Below are 25,819 nucleotides of genomic sequence, written 5' to 3' on the forward strand. Positions count from 1 at the left end.
TGTGTCAACTCTTGATTGTTTGTTTGGGAGGGAGTTGAGGTGTGCCTCTAGCCAATGACATAATTTCAAATACTGACACAAACGAAGTTTCCGAACATTTCAAAAACTGTATGATTATGTGTCTGTAACTGCCAGTAAGGGCCACGTTGCAATTTAAACTTTTTCCCTTCCCATCAATTCCACTGGCCCACACAATTGCATATATATCTTGTTGTTTACTAAAGGGTATGGATGTTCTGTTTCAATACGCGAGTAGCTGGGCCTATTATTTTTGAATCTGTAGAAGTAAATAAAAGTCCACCAACAACACACAGTTAATGTATTTATTATTATTATTTACATACACACAATTTACTAATGTCGTCTATTATAGATTATAATTTCATTTATAATTTTTATGATATGTACACTAAGATAGAAACATCACATCATTTTGGAAAAATCTGGATTTTTACAAGTTTAACGTACAAAATATTCACTATAAAAATATGATGAGTGTCAAAGAGGAAGAGTAGGTGTAGGAATTATATTTCAAAGCTATAGGTGTATTATTATAATATATGGAAAGCAAGCTTGCAACGACAATAAAACAGGTATAATGATGAAAATCATGATACTTCATTAGACAGTTGTAACTGACAAAAGACCCGCGATCTTACTATTAGAATTGGTAACTTTGGGACCATTGACAATTATCTCTTGAACAGTTGTAAAATTTTCGTAACTATCTTTATGGATATTTTTTTTATTTTTATGCTTCTTAACTGTATTATCAATATTATTAGCAGCCTTCTTTGTGGGAATGTGCTTTATTAATTCACTATTTTCATCCGTCATCATATTCCTTGATGCCAATAGAATTTCTTGTCTTTGTTTTCTTTCCTTGGATTTTTCTAAATGTTTTTTCCTCTCTTCTTTTGTCCAATATCTTCCAATCTACAATGATGCAACATTATTAAAAACCGTTGATAATACATACTATAGTGTATAGTAATTTTGCAAAATTCATTGTTTCAGACAAAGCCTAATCAAGAGCTGCAAAGCCACCAAACGCATGAATCAACCAAATGTTATCTTGTTTTGCTGACTTTTTATGCCATTTCGGCGAATGACTAATTAACTAAGTTGATTTAGTTATTTGGTGATGTGTGAAGTTACGTTAAATAGGATTTTATAAAATAATTGTCCGTGACAACTCGAAAATCTACATATAATAATAAATAATTTAATCCAAACATATTTAAAGGAGAATATTGCCTTTAAAAATTAAGGAATGTTATCACAAACATGTTAAAATCCTATGCAACATAATTTAACGATTTTTTTGTAACAATTACACAAACAGGTGCTCACTTAACCGTTCAAAGCATTTAACGGGAATTAAACAGTCAATCCCCTCATATGACGTATGACGTATTTCAGTTAAACATCGGAATATTAAATTCATTATATTGTTTGTCGGCTTTGCAGGGAATGATTAGGCTTTATTCGAAATGATGAATTACGCGAAAAATGTGCGACATATACACGATTATCCAGTTAAACTTAATTACCTTCAATTCAGATATTGTATCATCTTCAGTAGTTAATCCAGCTCTTTCTTCTGAAATTTTAAGAGCTCTGTTTTTTAATATTCTATTTCGAACAGGGCGCCGTGCAATATATCTTGTCCCATCAGGTCTTCTTTTCACCTTCCATTCCATGCGTTGAGTTTCCAGAGTTGTACTTTCTGGTTGATCGTGGCTCGAATTAACCTGAAAAAAAAAAAAATCGTCACGAAAATGAATTTTACAATTCAGGTGATATAACTTACTTGATAATGACTCAAACTCGGTGATGTAAAACTAGAAGCTGGGAGTGGTGGTTTCCCAGCAGCTGCAGCAGCAGCAGCAGCAGCAGCAGTAACATCAATATTAACGTTTCCCTGTTGTTGAACTAAAGCTTGTCTAAATAACTGCTGTTGTAACAACATAGTTTGCTGTAAATTTGCCACATTTGTGTACATCGTATCAGAGAGAATGTGTGGAGGCTGAATCATGCTAGATTTGGTGGGCGGAGAAGATTCGGTGTTGCTGTCACATCCAATTCTTGTACATGATTTTGATTTTTTTGATTTAGAAGAAATTTGTCTTCTGCACGCCTCACATTCAATATTCGATTTAATTTCTTTTTCCTTCTCTTTTTCTTTAAATGTTTCTTTTGTGGTATCTTCTTTTTCTGGGGAACACAGTATTAACGTAGATCTAGAAAAAAACATATATTTACACTTAAAGAATAACAATTTTATTTAATTATAAAGTAATATTCAAATGAGTTCTACAATACCTGTACATGTCCTTATGTTTGTAGTCCTGGCTACTAGCTAATTCAAAAGTTAAGGGATTACTATTACAAGATCCTCCTGTGTTATAAGCACTTGAACTATTTTCGTGTTCCTCGCCGCTGCTATTGCTTTTTGAAGATTTACTTTTTGTAATTTTGTTATTATCTTCATGTTCCTTGAATTGTTTGTGTTCTTTCATTTGTTGTAACCAATCATCATCCACGTCAATGTCGTGGTCTTGATGACTCTTGAGCCAATGTTCGATCATATTATCATCTCCATCCATTTCGTACGGACAGGAATATATTGGTTCTAATTCTGAATCCATCGATTCAGGTATAGTCTCATAAATGTGTTCGGTGTCAGATTCAGGTGGTGCCGGAATATGAGGAAGCTGAGGGGGTGGTTTTCTTTTATCGAGTTTAACAAGTTGAATATTTTGCATCCTAATATCTAGTTCGGAGATTTCATGATTTATTGAATCCATTTTTGAACGTACCAGGGAATTGGTCAGATTCAATTTGTCTTGAATGAAATGTCCAGGAACTTTAGGAGGTGCTGGTGGCAGTTGGGGATTGTCGATTCTGGAAAAGTTTTGCAATTCTGCCTGTTGTTCCTGTTGTTGCTGCACCAGTTGCTCTATTAAACTGTTTTGGTAACCACCTGTTGTTGATTTGCCACCAGGAGATAATGTGTCGACGAATGGTTCCGTATCCAAGTAATCTTCACTCTTGATTAAAAAATATCCAAAGATAAATGAAGTGAATATGTTGCGTTTTAAAATACGTACCCTGGCATAACACCGACTGACTAATAGTGTTACCGCTTTTCTATTTTCGGCAAACAATGATTCGGTATCTTCTTTGTTTGCTACATCCTTTCCGTTAACCTTAAAGGAAGAAAATCATTTTAGTTTTATCCTCGATTTAATATTTAATGTAATCTGAACCTGAAGAATTTGGTCTCCTTGTCTAAGCCTTCCGTCTCGGTCAGCTACACTTTGTGGAGCTATGTCTCTTATATAAACTTCAGTACATGTATCCGCTTCTGATCCAGAACTATAGCATACTGTTAATCCTAGTTTTTCATCGCTACTGCATTTTCTGAGAGTTACTTCCTGTAAATAATTTTATTTCTGTTAGATACTACTACACCTACTCCATAACTATTGGGATTACATTATGTATATTTATTATATATGATACGATACGTTCGACTGCATACGAACTAACGAACTAACGAACTAACGAACTAACGAACTCTACAAATTTTTTATAAATTTTGATTTAATGAAAATCAGGATAACGGAAAGGGAAATCTTTCAGTTATCCTATATTAAACATACTTAACTTTACAACTATCGGAAACTGTCGATAGTTGTCCCGGTTACCATACATTTGAAGAAGAAGTTTAGCATTCAAGAGTTTAAAATTATTAGCTTGTTGTGTTAATATTGAATAAACCTTAAGGTGCATTTAAATTAGATTTAATTAGAATGAATGCTATCGCTGACGCCGCCTTACGACTTCTGCATAAATTATATGGAGAGCAAAACGGAAGTGGACGAACTCGTTCGTGTCGGTAATTCACCGAATCGTCAGTGACAATCGGCGCTCAATGCGAACAGCAGAAAATAAATTCTTCACAAACAACGGCGTTTTGAAATTGGTTTCAGCTAATTGCATATACAATTCATTGTTATCAGTACGGAGTACACAAACGAAAAAACAATTATTCACTTTTAGAGTCATTAAGCCAAGAAAAACGTAAGGCACAAAACACGTCTCTCAACGGGACTGACGAAGTTTATCATTCTACGTAATTTGCTTTTAAAAGGGTCATGTTCCTAAAGCTTCACCTCCTGGTTTGTACTTTCGCCTATCTATCTTTTTTTAGATTCCATTTAAAAAACTACTGGAGGGTTAGGGAATGAAAGATTTGCTTAGCGTTGGTTGTCATCATATCCTCTTTATCGCTCTCAGAGAGTACACGTATCTAGAGGGAAGGGACGGTCATGTCAAGTAGTCGATTAATAAAAGTTGGAGTACCTTAAGGGAGTGTTCTATTTAAGTTGTTGTAAAATGATGAGCTACGTTGATGTCACCAATTTACTAGTTATGTTCAAAATCATTCTGATAACTCATTCTCTTGTAGTGAAGGTTAAGTCATGGCTTCTGGACAACAAAAAATTCGGTGTTTTCTAATTCACGACACATTTACTATAGGATAGGGTATCTGCCATATCACAGGATAGAAAATTTTTATGAGAAATTGTGGATTATAATTTACTTTGAACTGAGCAGATATACCAATTTACTAAAACTAAACTAAAAATATTTGTGAATGTTCAGTTCAAAGTAAATCTTCCAGTCTAATTTATATGCCATTTTAATTCATCATAAATATTATTTTAAAGTTCTTCTTATTCTTACCTCTAAATCAATATCGTGTGGAAGACAGTCGAGTGAATTCTCTTCTATCCAAGCATACCCGGATAGTTCCGTTTGGCATGCAATAGATGAAGTTGTTTTGCTACTGACGGTTTTATGTTCAATCGGAGATTCGGAGATTCGTCTCTTTACTTCAACGACAATTGGTTCTTGAGCAGTTAGGAATGCTCTAACAGCATCCTCGTGGGGGAAACTGCTAACATCAGTCCCATTAACCTATAACAGTGTTATTAAAATTAAAACAACCCACAGGGTGAGTTTTTATCCTGAAACTTGAAAATGTCTCTAGCAATTATTATAGTCACTTTTTTTTCAGATTTGGTGTAAAAATATTTAAAATTCATGTTTCAGGTTAGGTTGTCCTTTTCAATATCTGAAAAATTAATTATTCATTTTTAATTAAAATGCATATCATATGAATATTTCACTTTCTGCTTCTTGCTTCTGCGTTTTCATTTATATCTACTTCGGATTTAAAATAAAACTAATTCAATTCGTTTGCACAATCCAGGAGAATTATAATAAAAGTTCTCCGCTCCAGCGCTTTACTCGATTCGACTCGAATCCGGCACTTAATTATATTCAGGCCCCTTAGATTTTATTGCTTTTTTAAATCAAATAATTTCATCCTAGTTAAATCACAGTCCGAGTTGACTTTGTGAATTTTTTCATTTACGTCGAATATGATTTTTATGACTCGTTTTAAATTAAATACAGTCGTCGGATTTCGATATTGTAACTCGAACCATCATTTGCCACCATCAGATTCGAGTTAGCAAATAAAATACATACATAGAAAGTTATTAATAAATGCGTATTTTTTATTTAAGTTTGGTTTAAGCTAGATATTACAAAATATACTGTTAAAGTTCATCACTTTAACAAAAAATAACTTTTTGAAACCTATAAAGTTTTTATTTTGAAGCAAAAAAGTCAGTTATTTGTGTTTGACGAAAGGATTTTTTTCATTTTCAAAAAAAACCTACGATTAAACCATTCTCACCCGAAGCCTACCATTGTATGGACTGTCTTTAAGACATTTAATTAGAAGAACCCTTAGTAAAATGTAAACAGCATAAAGTAAATTGTAGGAGTTTCCGGCATTATTATAATTAATCGATAATTGGTTTTAGAATTGTTGCCGACAGGGAATGCCGTTCGGGCATAAGACAGGTAAAATCGGAAAGGAAAAACCTCTGAGGTAGGAGAAAATCAGCTTATTAAAGATTGTGTCAAATATTTAGTTTGAGTTATTACGTAAAAATTACACATAATTCTCACCCTGGAACAAAGTTCTACTGTATAACATTTTTTGAAAACTTAAGTAAATCATGTAAATCAGTCTTACCCATAACTTATTATAATAAATTATATACAAAGGTATTGTAAAATACTTAGAGGGACAATTTTTATATTTCAAACGCTTCCAATATATACAATTTTCAAAATCATAAGAGTGTAGGAACTGAATTAAAACATTTTACTTTTATAACAAACAAGCTTTATAATAACAAGCTGTACTTCTATAACCAAAAAATTTTTAATTATAAAAATTTCATGTGAAAATTATTGTGAAATAAATTTTTTGTGAAAGCAAAATTGAAAGAAATTTCGGTCCTCTCGAACAATTTAGTGTCGAAGAAAATTTCCCGTGAGTAGTAAATACTAATGAGCCATACTTTCGAAATTTCTTGGGTGCATTAATTGCTCAATTACGAGTGGTAGCCTTAGAGTAATAAATAACGATGTTACGAAAAACGTAAAAATTTACTAAAAACGTTAAAAAACTACTAAAATCTCAAAAATTTATTAAAAATGTGAGAAATTACTAAAAACGCAAAGTGACCTAATTCCATACGATCATTTTCCATACGATGAAAATCCGTACGATCAAAATCCATACGATCATTTTCAATATGATCAAAATCCATACGATCACTTTCCACACGATCATTTTCCATAGAATCATACGATCAATTTCCATACAACTATAATCTATAGGATTAAAATCCATACGATTAAATTCATACTGATTACATACTTGGACATTGCAACATTAATTTATTTTTCTAAAATAAAAGAGTTTTTCTAAAATGTTACTCCCGATTACATCAGCTACCTGCAATAAAAGTCCCGTCAACATCTGTCCAGCCATTTCAGAGATTAGCCGGAACAGTCAGACAGACAGAGAGACAAAAATTGTAAAAAATGTTATTTTGGTGTATGTATGTACCGTATTTATATTCATATGCATGTAGTAAAAAACGGTTATTTCAATATTACAAACAGACACTCCAATTTTATTTATATGTATAGATTAGACAATTAGAAAATTCAGTTATTGAATGAGAAAACGTCAAAAATTAGCAAAATAAGAGAAACCAATTATTTTATATCTAAAGTGTAGAAAATAATATCCAATTATAAAATAACTAGTAATATTAAATGTTAAACATTAGTACTTTGACATAGAGTCTATTAATTTCTGACACACCTCGACAGGTATAAACTACTAAACTCTCTTTGTTTCTTCCGACAATATTTGTTTATTAGACGTTTTCTTAACAGCAACTCTTTCTTTTAAATATTTCCAGAGATGTTCTGTGTTATTTAGGTCTGAAGACCTAATCTATCCTGATGATAGATTCTCTTTAAAGACATATTTATTTCGGTATATACCAAACTATAAAAAAGAGCCTCACATAAAAAAATACAAGGATGTGGAACTTTTCTCATGATTTTCTGATGTAGATTCAAGTTTTACGGTTCTAATACTGACAGTTAGGTTCAGTCGTTTTTTTATACTAGACGATGTGGTAAAGGGATCTTTTAGTGCCTCTATTCCAATCCGTTTATCAAGTTTCTGGCTGGTTTTCGTTGTCGATCTCCGATTTCTTGTGATTTATTTGTTTAGTGTTGTTCCTTTAAAACTTTAGCAACAACACAGTCGAAACGCTTTAATGGATTCACCGTAAATGTATAAGTTTTCTTTTGACTTCTCAATGGAAGAATTATGCGCCTTCCTTCTGGAGTACTACTAAATTATAATGATTGATATATAAAAGTATTATGTAAAAAATTGATAAAACAAAACAGAGAGAACGACAACAACTTATAACAAAAAATATAAAATTTGTTCAAAGTATGTACATTAACTTAATCCTATAAAATGCGCATCCTGAAATACCAACGATGTTGATATATAACGTAACATCAACATAGGCTGATGCATCAATTCGCCTGTGTGTGAATAATGCAAACGAATTTGGAGATGAACTGTCAAAAAGCATAATCATACTGTGAGTAAGTTGCAACGTCGAAGCGTATTAGGAATCGCATTACGCGTGGTGAGTTACATGTACATGTACTTACATGTAATGTACACGTGAAAACCACTTTTGACAAACTCGACAAATACACATTTCGTATGTATGAAATGTCACTTAGGACTACTACTTAGTCCTTTTATCATTTCATCATTTGAATGCTTAGTATGCTTAGATGCGAAGTAGGAGTACTGTAAAATATAAAATATGTTTTAAACAATTACACACTTTAGTCGATTATTTAATTATCTTCTTTACAAAGATTTTGCATACACGTACCGGGTGTATAAATAGTACAATAAATACTGAAAACTATTATTCCAATAAAATATAGAAAGTATTTTCTAATAAAAAGTCTCCTAAAATATACGAAAAAAATATTGTTAAATTAAGAAAAATCAAAATTTCTTTCTAATTTGTCATACATACAAAGGAGAGTTTGTTTGTCCTGATATTGAGAATTCTTGCCATATTTTCTGTTATATTATTTTTACTACGTTTCTTAAAATAAAATGGTGAAATCGTATAAGAAAGAAAGAGTTTTGCATCTATTTTCTTAATGGTGATTTCAAAAAAATGAAAATTCTACATGGTAAAAGTAAGGTAATAACTAATTGTAAGTAAGTAAAAGTAAGTAGTAACTAATTAAAGAATTTGATACAGAGCTTTTATAAATCAAAAGGCATTTTCTAAAATACAAGGTTTGTTTAATTTTTTTAAGCAGTGTCGTACCATATTTTTTTCAAAAATATTTTGTTCCGATACCGCATTAACGCCACTGGAAGAAATAAAAAATTCTCGTAAAAAGAAAATGCCCAAGTGGTATTATAGATACTATAAAAAATGTAAATTTTTGGAAAACTTAAAATGATCCCAAGAATCCCCTTTAGATATTTGATCATATTTCTGAAACAATATACACAGAGTGATCCATCTAACTTATATGAATATGAATGAATATGAAACAGATACCTAGACCACTCGGTACAATTGAATTTCATACATGTTACATCTGTAGTGCACTGACCTATTGTTTTAATCAAATCAATTCCAATAGAAAATAAATGTGTGTTTAAAAAAGTTATGGTCGTATAAAAGAAGTTTATTCCGGAGACGAACGCGTCCACTTGTAAGTTGTTTTCTTGCTGGATGTTGTCCAGCATCCAGTCACCCTACATTCATTCTCAGTGAATTGATAGTATTAATTTGAACTTGTCAACTTTTTATATAAGTTTTGTGCGAAAACTTGATTGGCTCGTATCATAAAAGTGAATTATAGTTTTACTTTCTACCAACGCCAATGGCTCCTAAATTCAATTAAAATTATGGCTCAGAATTATAAGCTGTAAAGTTTTAATGAATTGTTTGTATCTTGATAGTAAATGATTCAACAGTATTAAGTTTCGGACATATCTAAAAGCAGAGTTAAAAATAATTTGGTACCGATTGTGTGAAATGTATTTGGAGTTGAATGTCTGGTTTGGTTGACGACGCCTCTTTGTGAAAATTAAAAGATAATATTTACACAGCAGTGTTGACCCGACATATCTAACTTCCTGAATACGGACAGATTGGTTGATTGATAGACGACAGAATGGCCTGGTAGAATATGAACAACGACGAACGATGTGCTATCCTAAATAACAACTTCACCTTTAAAATAAATTCTTAAATAACGAGCCACATTGATGTAACTGATGACGTCACGAGTGACAGGGCTCTGCAGAGCTCTAGCGTATGGTAGGCAGACAGGCAGGCAGGCAGGCAGGCAGCAAGGCAACCGGATCGGGCAAACGGTTGGTGCGCCGCTGGATGGATAGTATGTATATCCATCGGACTTGATTTCCTCCGAGTTTATGTCTCCCCGAATGCCGCGATTATCGTTAACCCTGCTCGCTCGATCTATACCGATAATAGGTACGAAAGCTCCTAGGCCGAGATTTAGGATTTAGCCTACGCACAAATTACCAGATATACCCGAGCTAATTTTACAGACAATATAAACAATAAAATACAGGTTGACTTGTATTGTTTTTATTGTTAGCACAGCTACGAAAAGGGACTTGATATGTGAGTTGTGACCGTCAAATTATCAGATGTATTTAATTCGATTTCGTGTTTGTTAACTTCTGGGAGTTAAGTCACAGAAAGATTTATGACAATTTCTTAAATATTACTAGTTATCAATTCAGTTCCTCATCAATTTCCACAGTTTCTTCTTCTACCTTGCCCTCCCTGCACGCATGTCAACATCGATGTTATTCTCCATGAGAGGCTTTAATTAGATTTAAATAACCAACTAATACACAACACAACAATTATCAATTATACTGCCGTATAACATATAATTATAATAATAATAATATAATGAAATAAGATAAGTAAACAATATAATAAGTTACCTACATACATATAAGCGATGGATCCATTTAAGCTTGAACAATACTCAGATCTTTTAATTGACATGTACATATGTATATATATATATATAAACAATATACAAATCTGAACAGAAAACAAACGAAAAGAATAGACACTTCCGGTCTCTTTTGTTCTTCGGGTGAATATTAACTACTAGATATTAACTAATATAAGGTGGTTCATATGTAACAGAAACTAAATATAAATACAATTTTGTAGTTTAGAATCTATTTTGTATTCTGAAATGACAAAATTTTATTCCTCACCCTTCGATTTTCTTATAGTAAAAACTACCTTCATATCACAATAGTATTTATTTTTTCAATCAAATTAAAAAATAATAAAAAGGCATGTGAGGTTTCGAACTTCTGACAACAAGATATATTTATATATTATTTGTATGCCAAATATTTTCACAGCTGTTTGTTCGATCTATACCCACAAAAGTTGTTAGGTCGAGATTTGACCTACGCCCAAAATACCGGATATACCCGAGATTATTGTTATATAAAATTTAAAGAATTTAATATTAAATAAATTGTTTGTGTGTGTTTTTTTTATTTAATATTATTTATTTTTCGTTTAACAAACATGAATTATTTCCATTGATTCTTATAGCTCACATTGACAAAAGGTTCGTGAGACACAACTGAATTGTGAGATAATAATAATAATAATAATATTTAATTTATTATGTGGAAGTGGAAGGAATAAAATTTTGTTGAAAATAGGCCGTTTCGGAAATAAATATCGACGTGTCTCAGGACTATTAATAATAACTTTATAGCTGATGTCAGTGACCATCAATTCATCAATTTGTAAAAAATATATAACATATCGGTTAAATAGTCGTACATAGATAGAACAAACAAACGTATGGATTTTCTGTTCCATTAGTTAGTTGTCTGCCTGTTTAGTATGGAGTTACGTGGCTGGCTGGCTGGCTGGCTATTTATATACACAATATGTATGTACATGTACATGTACATACATGCATACCTATATTTTTAGATAGGCGAAAGGGCAGGCGGATAAGCAAGTAAGTGAAAGATAAAGAATTTTTCCCCCCGATACAGATTTAATTTAATTTCAATCCCGAGCAGGTACAGGTATACACTTTTGATCGTAATCACAGGGTAGGAAGAGAGAAATAATCGTAAACGTAAGCATTAGAATTTAAAATTTGTGAACGCTTCGAGGCCTCCATGTTTCTTCGGTTCTTTGATAAATCGCGGGACGTATCGGCGTGGAAATGTTGTTGGTTGGAAGCAACGTTCTTTGTATAGGATTCAGGTTCTGCATGCATGTAGCATGTAGCATGTAGCATGTAGCATGTAGAATGTAGTTTAAAGCGCCAACGAGTATTAGCGAAATCATTTTGTCACTTCCTTTACTAAATTTTTATACATGACTGATGGTCGATGGGCCGCAACTCGTTCAGGTATTATAAATAAGTAAATCTAGCGAAATAATTACGTTTCACAATCAAGTGGTTGAACAAATTTTTAAACGTGAATTAATACATGAAGAGGTTGGTTATTTATAGTCGTGCATATGCAACAAACAAACTACAAGTATGCCGTCGTGCGTCAATAACTTTGCATACATGTGTATGCATATGTATGGTTTATGATTAAAATTAAGACAATTATTCATTTACCTTATATTATTTATTATTATTTTACAATGTTGTTATTATTTTAGTTTAATTTAGTGGCAACGACCAGTTATTTGAAATACCACAGTCGTCCAACTATGTTCAGTTAATTCGTAGTCACTATCCTCTATAAAGTTTAAAGCGATACTTAAAATGTTATAACTCTCTCTCTCTCTCTATATTACTATAGAGTAAGCAAAATTGTTTTGGCCTCACATACAAGGTGTGTCTTGTGTTCATTTTAAGAAAACAATTTTATATTAACGTTTTAAATTTTGAGATACGATGATGTAAAAACTCTATAGATTTTAATTTAATGATGAATGAATTTGATCCACAGCTACTGTTCATCGAGGGGCGTCGCTTTCTGAGGTACAGTAATTTTATTATTTCTTCCAGTGGCGTTCGTGCCAAACTTGAATTAAATATTTTTATAAAATATTATTGTATTGTGTTTTGTAATTCTTATTCACTCACATCTGACCAAATGTGCTCTCCTGACTTTGACTTTTTCTCCATCGATGGATGGACGATCCATCGATAGTTTTCGCTTAAAAAAATAACAAACATTCTCTGCATGGTGATATGATTATATTGTGGAAATTGATACAAAGATGCTCTTTTACTCTTTTGAAGACTCTCTTGTAAAAGAGTTTTAATAGTAAGGTAAAAGATTTGAAGGAGCGAGTGTAATTAAAAAAAGGTGTTAGAATATGGAAAAATGAGTATACCAAACAATATTACATACCAATCGAAAAGCGTTAAATCCGACTGGATTTTGAGAGAGACATTATGCACGACAAAGACAGTAAAAGTCTACAAATTTGTTCCGTAGTGGGAATCGTTTACTGTCTCTGTCATGATGTCACTCTCAAAATTCAGTGGGATCAAAAGCTTTCCAATCGGTATATCTAGGAACTTTTTTTTTTAATCACGAAAGAACTTACTCCTTCAAGTCTTGTGCCTTTCTTTTAATACATTTTTTACAAGAGTGTCTCTCTTTGAAACAATAAAAGGTATTTTTATTTTTGACAGCAGAAAATATTAAAATATCAAAGCAGTGACGTACCAGATTTTACTTAAAAAATGTCCACTTGATGAAATTTAAAAAGATGCCTTTTGATGCATGATAACTGTGTGCATGTATTATAAAAAATAATTTTTTGAAAATTTACCATCGTGTATCTCAAAGACGACTGTAGTCTTACAGATGTATAGAACATATAAAGTTTTTACTAAATATGCACTCAAGAAATGCCTATATCTAAGTGTAACTCGCAGAAACTTATATTTATGATTATGATTAGAATTTAAAGAGATAATGGAAACTTAATATAAAGTATTAAAATATCAATTACAAGCGCATCATGAAGGTTTTTGCAACAAAGACTTTATAATTTATTTTAAAAGAGCCAACCAGTTAGTTATTTGAAATACCTCAGTCATCCAATTATGTTTTATAAAGTTTAAAACGATACTTAAAATGAGTTAAACCACGTCTCTGGAGTACCACGTCTTATTTTTTTGTCTAATTACAATTTAGGACTTTCGTATAATTGCCAATTATTCACAAATTAATTCCCATTGAAGAATTACTGTATAATTTTTGTACAGTTGAGATAATATTGACAAAACAATTCTCCTAGTTTATATTGTATATTGTAAATATAATACTGGATTGTAATTTTAGTCGTCAATTAATTCACGTTTAAATAATTAATGAATTATTTTGGAAAATTTGCCCAATTTTTAATCCCATTTAATAGAACTGCATTTATTTATAAATTTATCCAAATATAATACAAAATATTTTATTTTTAATAAAATATTCGCCTAACATTTTCTGTTATTGCTCTATTCCTTTTAGGTTTGTAGTTTTGTATGAATAGAATTTTGAGAATTTTCGAACCAGATTTAAAATACATCGTTCAACGTCAACGAGTGGGGTTGGGGGAGGCCGTTCTGATGTTTGTTAGGTACATATGGCACACCCAACCATTGTACTACACTACGACAATGGCTTTCTTGTCAAATGCCAAATGTTCTTGTATATTTTTTCTGGTGAAGTACTGCAATAAACTTTTGTTATTCAATTTTCAATACAGTTACACAAATTTATTGACAAACTAATTGTTTAGTTAGTTAGTTTTGCAATAGAATATATTTAGATAATTTAAATTTATTATTATAAATCATCACATTGTGTGTTCTGTGACCAAATTAATTTAATTACTTATACTACTTGTTTTAATAATTGGAATTTAGAAAATGTGTCATTTTTGAGGGTTCCGCAGATTTTTGCTTATTTGCATATTTTTAGATTATACATTGGAAATAAAAGGTTCAAATATTTAAAAGGGTCTATTAAAGAATTTATTTATCTAATCATATTACACCTCTATTTCTACAAAAGTTTTCTAAACGTAAAGAACAAAATTTTACTTCTTTTTCTAGTTTTCGCATAAAGAATTTAAATACGTCAAAATTGGTGTTTCATAATTTACAGGTATCACCGATTTTTGCCTTTTTGTATACTTTTCGATAATATATTGAAAATAAAACGTGCAGAAGAACAGTATGTGTTAAATAATTTACTTTTATGTTAAAAATAGGGTAGTTTTCGAAAACACTTCTCGACTATAGGTTAAAATAAACATAGTTTGTGAATATTGTATGTATTCAGAAAAGCAAGACACTCGGCCTTGACATGGACATCATGAACACCCGACTCCCGACACCCGACACCCGACACCCGCCGGATCGAGATCATAATGGCATTGCCGACACCATAACCGAAACAACCAAAGGCCCATACATTTTACCAGAATTCACTTTATCCTTATTACCTGGCATCTTCTTTAAAAATTTATTATTCAGATATCTACATGAATATTAATTGTATGCTTTGCTTTAGGTAAATGTACGTAGGTACGATAATCTTTTGCATTTATCTATATACACAAAATAATTTAGCTTTTTAATAGAAAACATTAGTTAGAGGAACCTCAAATTTTAATTAAGTTGTAAAACACAAATTAACATGTCAGATGTAACGACGAGACGACTACAACTCCAAGACGTGTTTCATGTTGTATCTTTGGTCTCGTATGAGCATCGAAAAGTGCTGATGATATTTGCCAAGTCTAAAATGAAAACAATTTAAAAAAAAATAAAGTTCGTTTGTCTATAAATGTAAAAGATTACAGTAGCAGTGGTAGTAGTGATGTGATGATATTAGACTCGTGGGATCTGCGAATTTGATTTGTTTAACACGAAACGGAAGAGCGTGACAACACAGTCAATCATAGAATAATAAATATGCGACAAGGGGCGTCTGGTTGTTTGCTGCTTACCTTTAGAATGATAAAATCCATGAGTGTGTCCAGAGGTAGAACAAAATTAACACGACTCAAATGGCAAATGGCAAATGACAACAGCAAAAACGAACGATGCAGTAGAAACGCATCGTCATAGAATTGTTATTAAATTGGAAATTTTAGCGTCCAACATACAGACAACGTCGACAACGAAGACGAAGACGAGGACGAGGACGAAGACGAAGACGAAGACGACGACGACGACGACGACGACGACGACGACGACGACGACGACGACGACGACGACGACGACGACGAGGACGACGAGGGCGACGAGGACGCGAGGACGACGACGGCACTGACTTCAGACACAACCGCAACGCGGACGAGATAAAGCCTCTCCCGATGACTGCGCGTTCAACACTGACTGACTGGACGACTGTTCAGTTGAGGAGCAATAGACCCGTATACTCGTCACCCGTCACCCGACACCCGACACCCGACACCCGCGTACTATACGAATACGAAATACACGGACTATACGGCACAGCACAGCCAACAGCCAAGACACCATCACTACCACTACCACTACCACTACCACTACCCTCTCCGTGCCGCCTCTGCTTATGATTTTCACCAGTGTAGTCTCCGTGCTACGCTCTGTTATGCCCTGCACTCCTCTGCTCCGCTCCGCTCCGCTCCGCTCCACTCCACTCCACTCCACTCTCTTCTACTCTTCTCTACTCCGCCGCTCTACTCTGCCCTGCCTTGCTTTGCTTTGCTTTGCTTTGCTTTACACTGACGACAAACAACCTCACTTCCATTGCATCCGCTGCTTCCACTTGTGCGGCGCGGCTGTGTGGATCCGTGCGGGAGACGGCTCACCCTCGCCGTTGCGGGTGCGGGTGCGGGTGCGGGGACGAGGGCGGTTTACGGGTGCACAGTGTGCCAATGTGCCAACGTGCCCGTCACGCCGTTTTTCCCTTTTTCTCTTCTACATTCTCCAATTACACCAATTACACCAATTACAATTACTACTTATCTTCAATCTAACATTACTATACTTACTTACTATATACGACGTTAATCAAAAAGTCCAAAACTTATCAGCCATTACCCACAGTTTATAGTTCGCTAGTGTGCTTTGTAAGCTTGATGCAATTAAAATCACGCAGTGTGTCCCATGATTGGTCAATTTGAATTTAAATCGATTTATTTGAGTCAGATTTACATAGATGTGGTTAATCAGATTCCACATAGTGAGTATTATCCAGCAGCTGCACCGATATCAGCATGGATAAATGGATAAGCCAGTCACCGTCGTCCTCGATTGCTCTAATCATTCTGATTGTCTCGTCTCCAGCAAAAAGAATGTAATCTCCCAATATACAACAGTTGTTTTAAATAACTTGATTATAGAAATTAATGTGCACATTAATTGTAAGATGGAAATCTCGTAAAATTTGAAGATGTCATGGCATATATATATAAATATGCGAACGAACGTGAAATATTGCCATCATCCTTGGCATCCGCTCCCCACACACACGTGTGCGTAGTGTATGGTAGTCTGTGCAATGCAGTGCCTGCCAGACATCTCACACAAACGTACTCAAATTTAGAACATTGCAGGCTTACACCTCAACGCAGATACAACAACAAATTGGGTTAATAACACAACACTCAGTTAGTGGAAGTGTGATCTCAAACTGCGAGATAACCTATAACATGTTGCATTTTAATTATTGCACTTGTTGTTGACTGTTTTTTATAATTCAAAATATTATTAAATTATTCTTGTATAAAATACAAGTAGTCAGAGACTTGTTCAATTAAAATAAAAATCTGTTGAAATAGAAAAAACTGGGCACTGGTGTATACTTCATTCGTTCCCCGCCTCGTTTCTGTTCACTCTTTTACTTTAAACTCAAAACCCTCATTCTATAAACAGAAAAGTCCGTTAGATGTTTTCTATTATAAAAGATAAGCTAATGTGTCATATTGTCCCGTATATAGTTCTATGCATTTTAAAAAGCAAAACGTCCGTTTTAACTGAAAGATACTCACTCTTACTCTTTAGTGTAGGGTTTGTTTAACATGATGACACATTTTTCCTGAATATTTATTTTCCTTCGAATGTGTTTTCAACTAGTTACGTATGTACCAAATCATTTTTATATAAATTACTTAAAAAATTTAAATGCTTTTTTTTTTGAAAACATACTAAAATTTTCTAACATATAAAAGATGTTGCCATATTACAAATTAAAATGTCCGACACGACCCAGACACGTTTTAGAAATTCGATCCGGAGCTTACGAATTGTGACTCACGAGGCACGGTCACCTCTTACAACTAGTGGTAGACTAGTAGTTAACATGAAGTATGTATAGCGTGTTATTCATATCATTCGTTAAACGTGAAATAATTATAACGTGTTATAATTCCATCATTTTTAATCGTTAATTGAATAAACGATTTCTAATGAATGTCTATATATGCTTAAAATGAAATCATTTAATTTGTTTATTTTTATTTTTTTTTTGTCCTAATTATGTTTTCTTATTTATAATTTTTGAATGGTGAAAAGCAGAGTCAAATTGCAGTCGACTTAAATTTAAAGAAATCAATCACTTCGAGGACGATTTTAACAGATGGAATAATACACTGAAAGAAGTTCTCAAAAGTGGTAGAAAACACAAGATTAACAGAATCGTGGACAAGAAAATAAAAATGCTTGCTGTTCGAAATAATAAATCAAGAAATAAACGAAGTCATTGTGTCGATGAGTATCATAAAACGAAAAAGCTGGTCTCTGCGATAGATAGAGCAAAGAAGCTCTTCATTTATTCAAAAAATAGAGCAACGAGATTACTTTTTCTAAAAGAACATGTGAACTGGACAGACTGACAATGGAAAACAATTTTGTTTTCCAATTATTCAAATCTGATAACATTTCATGAAAGGTGGAGAAGACGTGGATCCGTTAAGATAAACGGGATAATGGATCGTTTGAACGTCATTTTCCTGAACTGGCTAATTCGATCTGGTTCATTGAAATGAACCAGGCGAATCCATAATACAGTCAAACATCGATAAATCGAAGCAAATTGGGTTAGATTAGGCCGCACAATGACGAATCGATACCCACCCAATACCCGAATATAGAGTCCCAGAATGGAACCTTCAGGAACTCCCTGTCTAAACAAACAAAATGATTCCACCCTGGAAAATATGTTATATAATCTAATATTATTATGTATTTCTACATTACGACTATATTAAAAACGATAGTTCTTTCAAATCAAAATTTTCTAGATAAATTAGTAACAACAATTGCCAAATAATCAATAAATTTAATACAATCAATAATTGCTCACACAAAATTTGGTATAAGTAAATGTTGTGAAATTCGTCTAGAAATAAAAACTGTATTGAGGCAGTGGAAAATACTGAAAATACTAAAATAAATGGATATGTGTAATACATGTGTGAATAGCAACACATAAGTTATTCCAACAATGACCTCTAGAGTCATTCGTAAATTTTTACGATCAAAAAGCGAATAGAATACAGGAACGCTTTCGTTATTTTCTAGCATAAAGTGAATGATTTATTACATAGAATGACAACAGTGTAAACGTCGTATTTATCTGAACACGTAATACTTTGCGTGAAATAGCAATCTACATTTACTACGCATGAAACCTCATAAATTTCTCTATAATCGCTTAATTCAGTCTAACACTAACTACTACTTCATTTTCACAATTTTTCTGCGAGCATAAATACTTGTTATCCATAAGTTAGTTAGTGTTAGTTAATATCATCCAATAATATTTAAATTCATTTAAATTATATTTTCTAATGTGAGATTAGGTGCATCTAATCAATAAATTAAGAACTCATAAGTTTCTGATGGCAGTGATTTAAAACAGATCAAATGGTGTAGAACCACACGATTATTTTTACCAAAAAAAAAAAAAAAACAAAATATTTGATCCAGTCAAAGTACGTTATTTGTTATTTCTATTCACAGAACCTTATTAGATCTACTTCTGCTCTACACAGGCAAATCGTAAATATTTACTCATCCGTACTTTATTAACATACTTGTTTGTCTGATGGAATATTGACTAACCAGGATTTATTGATTAGGTATACTTAATCAATAAGTTAAGAACCATGTGATTATTTTATTGTCTAAATTTGATTAAATATCTTTGTCTAGTACCCAAAAATTTAATGTAGTCAAAGTTCATTATTTCTATCCACAGAACCTAATTAGATCTGTTTTTTTCTCGTAAATATTTAATTATATGTACATTATTATCATAATTGTTTATGTTTGATGAAATATTGACTAACAAGTATTTATTAATTAAGTATACTTAATAAATATGTTAAGAACTGATATATTTCTAATAGCGTGATAAGAAAATAAAACATATCAAACAGTTTAGAAGCACGCGATTATTTTTATTGTGTGTCTAAATTTGCTCACGTGTTTTACTTAGTACCAGAAGATTTGATTAAGTCGAAGTACATTATTTTTGTCCACAGAACCTAATTAGATCTGCTTTTTCTCGTAAATATACTTTATTTACATAATTATTTAATGGAATATTAACTAACAACTATTTATTGATAATCTATACCTAATCAATAAATTAAGAACTGATATGTTTAAAACAGGTCAAACGAGTAATCACACGATTATTTTTATTGTGACTAAATTCACTTATAGACTTAATCTAGTCAATGTACATTATTTTTTACTACAGAACATAATTAAATTTGCTTTTTCTCTACCCAGACAAGTCGTAAATATTTCCTCGTACGTACTTTATTACCATAATTGTTTATGTTTGATGGAATATTGACTAACAAGTATTTATTGATTAGGTATACTTCATCAATAAGTTAAGAACTGATACGTTTCTAATAGTTTGATAAGAAGATGTGAAACAGGTTAAACGATGTAGGACCCTACGATTATTTTTATTGTCTAAATTTGCTTGTCTTGATTAATACCAAAAGATCGTACTAATCGAAGTACATTATTTTTATACACAGAACCAAATTAGTTCTGCATTTTCTCTACTCAGACAAATCGTAAATATTTACTTAAATGGACTTATTATGATAAATGTTTATTTTTAATGGAACAGTGACTAACAAGTATTTATTGATAGTATGTATACCTACATAATCAATAAATTAAGAATTGGTATGTTTCTAATAGCTTTTTAAGAAGATTTAAAATGGGTAAAACGGTGTAGGATCACGCAATTATTTTTATTGTGTCTTGCCTAGTACCAAAAGGTTTGATCTAGTCGAAGTACTTTATTTTTATCCACAGAACTTAATTAGATCTGCTTTTTCTCTACCCATACAAATCGTAAATATTTACTTAAATGTACTTTATTAACATAATTGTTTAGTTTAATAGAAACTTGACTAATAATTAATTGCTAATATATTTCTTATTGCATTGATAACAAGGTTTAATATAGGTCATATGATTAGTAATAAATACTATTTGAGATCTGAAATTAGTCGAGTGGATCAAAACCAACTAAGTTTTTCTCTTTTTTAATTCAAATTAAACAAAAATCTATCGATCAGTTTTGATAAATTCTTTACTAAGTTAAAGAGGTAACATCCGACTGTAGCTTTTGTTATCATGCACCGACAAGTTAACTTAGAGGTAACTTCAAATTTTATCTGAATAATTATTATTCAACTCCCTCTGATTAGCAAAAAAATTGCGATAAACTGAACTTTTAGGATATCCCTATAGATAAAAGTAGCAAGAAGTCAAATCGGAGTTTTGGGAAGCCAATTATATTTCCTCTTTGAGCGTGATACGGCCACCTTTGCTTTTAAAAAAGAGTGAACATCTCAATGATTCTTTCAACTTGTTATTGATCTTACACGGATTATGATGGGTTTATTATCATTGAACCCATGTCTACTTGAATTAATGTGTTAAATAACGTCGTGTGTAAACATTTTTGGTTTGTATGCACAAAAGAATGGGAAGTATGAATAAGTAGTACATAAAAAACATCTTTATTTTATTTTGTTTCTATAACAGGTACAAATCATAATTTTTTCATTTTTACCAGTGACATCTATATAAAACTTTCAAAAAGGTCAACAAGCCTTTTTATTTCTTTTCTGTGAAATTGTTAAGAAAATATATATTTGTAGTTTTCAATCTCATCAATAATTTTTATAAACTCATAAAAAAGGATACATTCTAACAGCATGACCTTCCACAATTTTCATGGATTGAGTTACTTCTTCAGCTTTAGCCATCATTGTATACATACTCTAAAATGTAGAGTTTTTATTTTAATTTCAAAAATACTTACATGGCAGATGTGACAGTTACATACATACTACATATATACCTTTATGTTCAGATCCATTGAATCAGACATTTTTGAAACAGCATTCTTATATACATCCACATTATCAGCTGTGATTGAAGATATCTACAAAATTTAGAAATGTGAGAAACATTAAAAATAGATATATTAATTATTTAAATTACAGAATGTAATATTCCACTTAAATTCTCAATTAGGTTGTCAATAGAAGTGGCCATTCGTTGAGCTTCACATTCCAAGTCATTGATTAGGGCAGTATCAAACTGTGATACCTGGGGTACTAACAACTGTCTATAGAGGGAACTTGGAGTGCAAGTTCTTGAATTATTACTTCCTAATGGTGGTGTGTCTAAAATGTGATATAAATCACATAAATCACAAAATATTTATGTCTATATATATCTACCAACCTCCTTTTCTTGTTACTGGACTTGATAGTTTGATTTTATATTCCAAATCCTCAGCTACAAAATGAGTCATGTTACCTTCCACATGCACAGTTCCATCCAAATTTAAAGGACCTAAAGCCTTTGAAGTAATATTTCGGTCACAGGATAATGTGTCAGGTCTTTGTCTTAAGTTATCAGCTGAAGGTATGGGAATTGGATTAGGATCGAAGGTTGTTTGGTTTAATGACAAAGACTGCAATTCATACTCTGGACTCAATTCCGATTTAAATGATATCTCACTGTAAGATGCTGTCATTTGTTGGGAAATCTCATCATCATTGTCTAATTCAGATTCTATATTAAACTGTTCTGGGACAACTGTTGACTTTCTTCCGGGCCTCTGTGTATAGCCAAAAAGAAATTAAAATGATCAATATATTTAAAAGTAAATAGCTTACCGCAGGCAATGGGGGTGGCAAAATCAAAGGTAGATCAGGTGGTGGTACAGATGGTGGTGGTGGCGAAGGAACAGTATCGGAATTCTGTTCTTCTAATTCCATATTTGAGGTGGCTATTATTATTGTTAGGAATAATATAATTATGTATAATAATTATTATTAAAACATTAGTATATCACTGAAAAATAGGAATGACGACGGTGTTGATGCCAAACAATATTTATCTCACTCTCACTATGAGGAGACAAACAGATTGTAAACATAGAGACATGTCACTGGATGACACTTTTCCTAGCATCAGTTTAAGTCAATATTATTTGGTTAAGGGTACGTCATTATCTACAGACTGTACAGACATATCTAAGGTCTAGCCATCTCTTATTTGATAATGTAACTATTAGCTACTGATGATGCAGGTCTCTTTAAATTAAATGTCACATTATCGATATTTTAGAACACAAACGCAATTTACAAATTTGCTATAAAATATTAAATACTTTGGCGAGAAAAGAAAAATATATGCGTAAGTTACAATGTTTTAATGAAGTTTTTCATTTTTAGTGAGTTTGCAATATTATAAGACAATTTAAGAACACAATATTACTAAAAATCTAAAATTTTGTTTCAGATATTTATGTAAAAAAATTATAAATACTATTATCAACCAAACAATCATTGACTAATATTAAAAAATATGAAATTAAAATTAACTAATTAACTATTATCTTATCTTATATTTTTACGACTAATAATTAAACAAATCTATGAATAAAATTAAAATTTAGACACCTTGTTAAATTTAGAAAAATTGGTCTTCCTAGTGATACTTTTAACTTGTACAAATATATTATAGAGCGATAAAAGTGACTCTATATAAATCTAAAATTTCTAATTTAAATCTAAAATTTAAATCTAAAATCTAATTTAAAAAATCTAAAATTTCTCTGAGTATCCTATGAACTATATGATTTTAAGTGTTACCAATAGAGGACTCCATGGTGTACAATATTCCCTGCAGCACTTTTGTAATGTGCTCGCATTTGATGTAATAAACCCAATGAATCTAATAATTATAGCTTAGCACACAGCACTCAATCGCTAATTAGCCAAGTTAATATTTTGATTAATGTTTAAATTAATGAATAGGTTTATCAATTTTCATTACATTAGTGTTCCATTAACTCAATTACGGACTTTTTGATTAATAATAAGCCCATAATTTTTCTCGTTTTATTAATAATTAATAATACAAATATAACAAAATTGAATATTTACAGAAATATAGAAACGCATAGTTGTACAAATATATTTGAATAGTTTCAAATTTCATAACTGACAAATAATATAAAGTGGTGCCAGAGAAATAGCACACGTTATTGTTTATTGATAATTAGAAAATATGCACCTCCGATTAAACCTAATCAAAATATTTTATATTTTATTTAAAATAATTACATTATATTCTTTTTACAATCTAAACTCAATCAAAATTTATATTTAAATTAAATCTTAAAATAAATTCACAAGGTGACTGACTGTTGACAGAAATAGTATATATAAAAAATATGCCATATATTTAATTATACATAACTTAAACAATTATTATTTTATTGAATACCCTTTATTCGTTATAACTGGCTATAAATCAACTTCAACATAATTATTTAAGTTGTATTTTTGTATTTTAACTAATTTTGAATAATTTGAAGTGAATTAAGAATATTTTAAAAAAAATAATCAACAATACGCTAAAACTGAAGCCCTTAATTCTTTTAGTTCCCCATAAACCTTGAATTAATCTATTAGGGGAATCACCTCTTATACTATATATTCAAATCATGAAATGTATATGTTCTAATAAAAGAATAAAAGAATCATTTTGCTAATGCTGTTTTATGAATTAAAACTTTTTAGTTTTGAGTTTAGTTAGTTTGGTCAGCCCCAACACACCAAATAAGGAAGTTTGTCCCACATTCCCGGCATTTTCTTTCAATTTCAAGGATACTCACACGAAAAAATTTGCTACGATAGCATTATTAAATATATACAATGTAGGCTATTGCCTATGAATTACATCATGTGTAAATAAAACAATTTTTTAAACTCTGATGCCAACGGCTGCAAAATATTAAATACTAGATGGTGATGTTCAATCAATCAGTCAATCTTAAAATTAGTTGTATAAAAGTAGTTAGGTTAGTGCGTGTTAAAAAATAATTGTTATAAATGTTCTGTTAACCGATAATAGGAATAGGAATAGGCATCAACGGTGCGACACGAATTTATTTATCTATATAAAATGAGGATTCCGGTTAGTTAAGTTATAATTTGAGCTTTACATATATTTTAGTTTATTCACGCAGCAATTTAATATTATTTTATTAATATAACATTCTAATGGTTACAGATAATTTTCCTCATATTTCTTCTTTGTGTACCTTTTACACTTTGTGGAACTCGAGACTCTAGTGACTTACATAATTGTTCTTACGAACACAGAAGGGAACTTTTAAGAGAACATTGTGCCACTTTGGACAGAAGAAAAAGAAGGATATCATCCCATCATCAAAAAAATGTTTTCCGTAAGTAGATATTTTGAAGTTGTCATGAAAATAATATATTTATTTAGTGCCCATCTTTTTATTGTAGATAACACTATTAACATGGATGATGGGGGGAAGTCGACATTCACCAAGCTAAAGAAAAGAGCATTTTTGTGCTGCGGTAACAAGTGTAAAACGTTATTTAACACTTGCATATAACTCATCACCATTACCTATTAAGTAACGATTATTATTAAGTTATTTTGTAATTAAAATAAACCTGATAATTACCAATGAGCCAAAAGAGTATTTATTTAAATATTTTTTAAGTAACATAGGTAGGTATTTCACACATTCACAACTCATGTTCAAAATGTGCCATTAACTTTTTGACAAAAAAAAAAAAAAAATAATAAAATTAATTTAGTAAAAATATTCTAAAAATAATTTAATAAATTTAAAATAAATTTATTAAAATGTATTAAAAATATGAACTGTAATTATAGCAATATTTTATTTAATAGTATTTCAATGACA

General features: G+C 31.4%; 2 protein-coding genes and 1 long non-coding RNA gene across 6 annotated transcripts; 1 reads left to right on the plus strand and 2 right to left on the minus strand.

The window, feature by feature from the left end:
* Positions 1-314: 314 nt before the first annotated feature.
* Positions 315-16,078, minus strand: LOC109597295 (E3 ubiquitin-protein ligase PDZRN3). Its single transcript, XM_020012945.2, has 8 exons — positions 15,531-16,078; positions 4,756-4,989; positions 3,273-3,440; positions 3,114-3,212; positions 2,326-3,053; positions 1,814-2,243; positions 1,554-1,754; positions 315-936 (listed from the first exon to the last, which is right to left on the minus strand). The coding sequence occupies exons 1-8, from the start codon at positions 15,549-15,551 to the stop codon at positions 622-624; spliced, it is 2,196 nt and encodes a 731-aa protein (XP_019868504.2). The 5' UTR covers positions 15,552-16,078; the 3' UTR covers positions 315-621.
* A 3,421-nt stretch (positions 16,079-19,499) lies between these two features.
* LOC126266484 (uncharacterized) lies at positions 19,500-25,579 on the plus strand. 2 transcript variants are annotated; one of them, XR_007548831.1, is made up of 3 exons: positions 19,500-19,572; positions 25,147-25,321; positions 25,389-25,579. It is a non-coding gene; the product is annotated as an uncharacterized LOC126266484 (long non-coding RNA). The 2 variants fall into 2 exon arrangements; XR_007548832.1 differs by lacking the exon at positions 19,500-19,572 and adding an exon at positions 24,964-25,050.
* On the minus strand, positions 21,554-23,058 carry LOC109597317 (BLOC-1-related complex subunit 6). 3 transcript variants are annotated; one of them, XM_049970558.1, is made up of 7 exons: positions 22,969-23,058; positions 22,740-22,917; positions 22,303-22,681; positions 22,057-22,241; positions 21,914-21,997; positions 21,757-21,833; positions 21,554-21,677 (listed from the first exon to the last, which is right to left on the minus strand). In XM_049970558.1, exons 2-7 carry the CDS (start codon positions 22,839-22,841, stop codon positions 21,632-21,634), a joined length of 873 nt encoding a protein of 290 aa, XP_049826515.1. In that variant the 5' UTR covers positions 22,842-22,917; positions 22,969-23,058; the 3' UTR covers positions 21,554-21,631. The 3 variants fall into 3 exon arrangements, 2 of the variants coding, with proteins under 2 accessions (XP_049826515.1, XP_019868529.1); XR_007548830.1 differs by having other exon boundaries at positions 21,899-21,997; positions 22,740-23,054; XM_020012970.2 differs by having other exon boundaries at positions 22,740-23,055.
* Positions 25,580-25,819: the final 240 nt, after the last annotated feature.

Source organism: Aethina tumida, chromosome 1 (assembly GCF_024364675.1).
Source record: "Aethina tumida isolate Nest 87 chromosome 1, icAetTumi1.1, whole genome shotgun sequence".
Classification (NCBI taxonomy): domain Eukaryota; kingdom Metazoa; phylum Arthropoda; class Insecta; order Coleoptera; family Nitidulidae; genus Aethina; species Aethina tumida.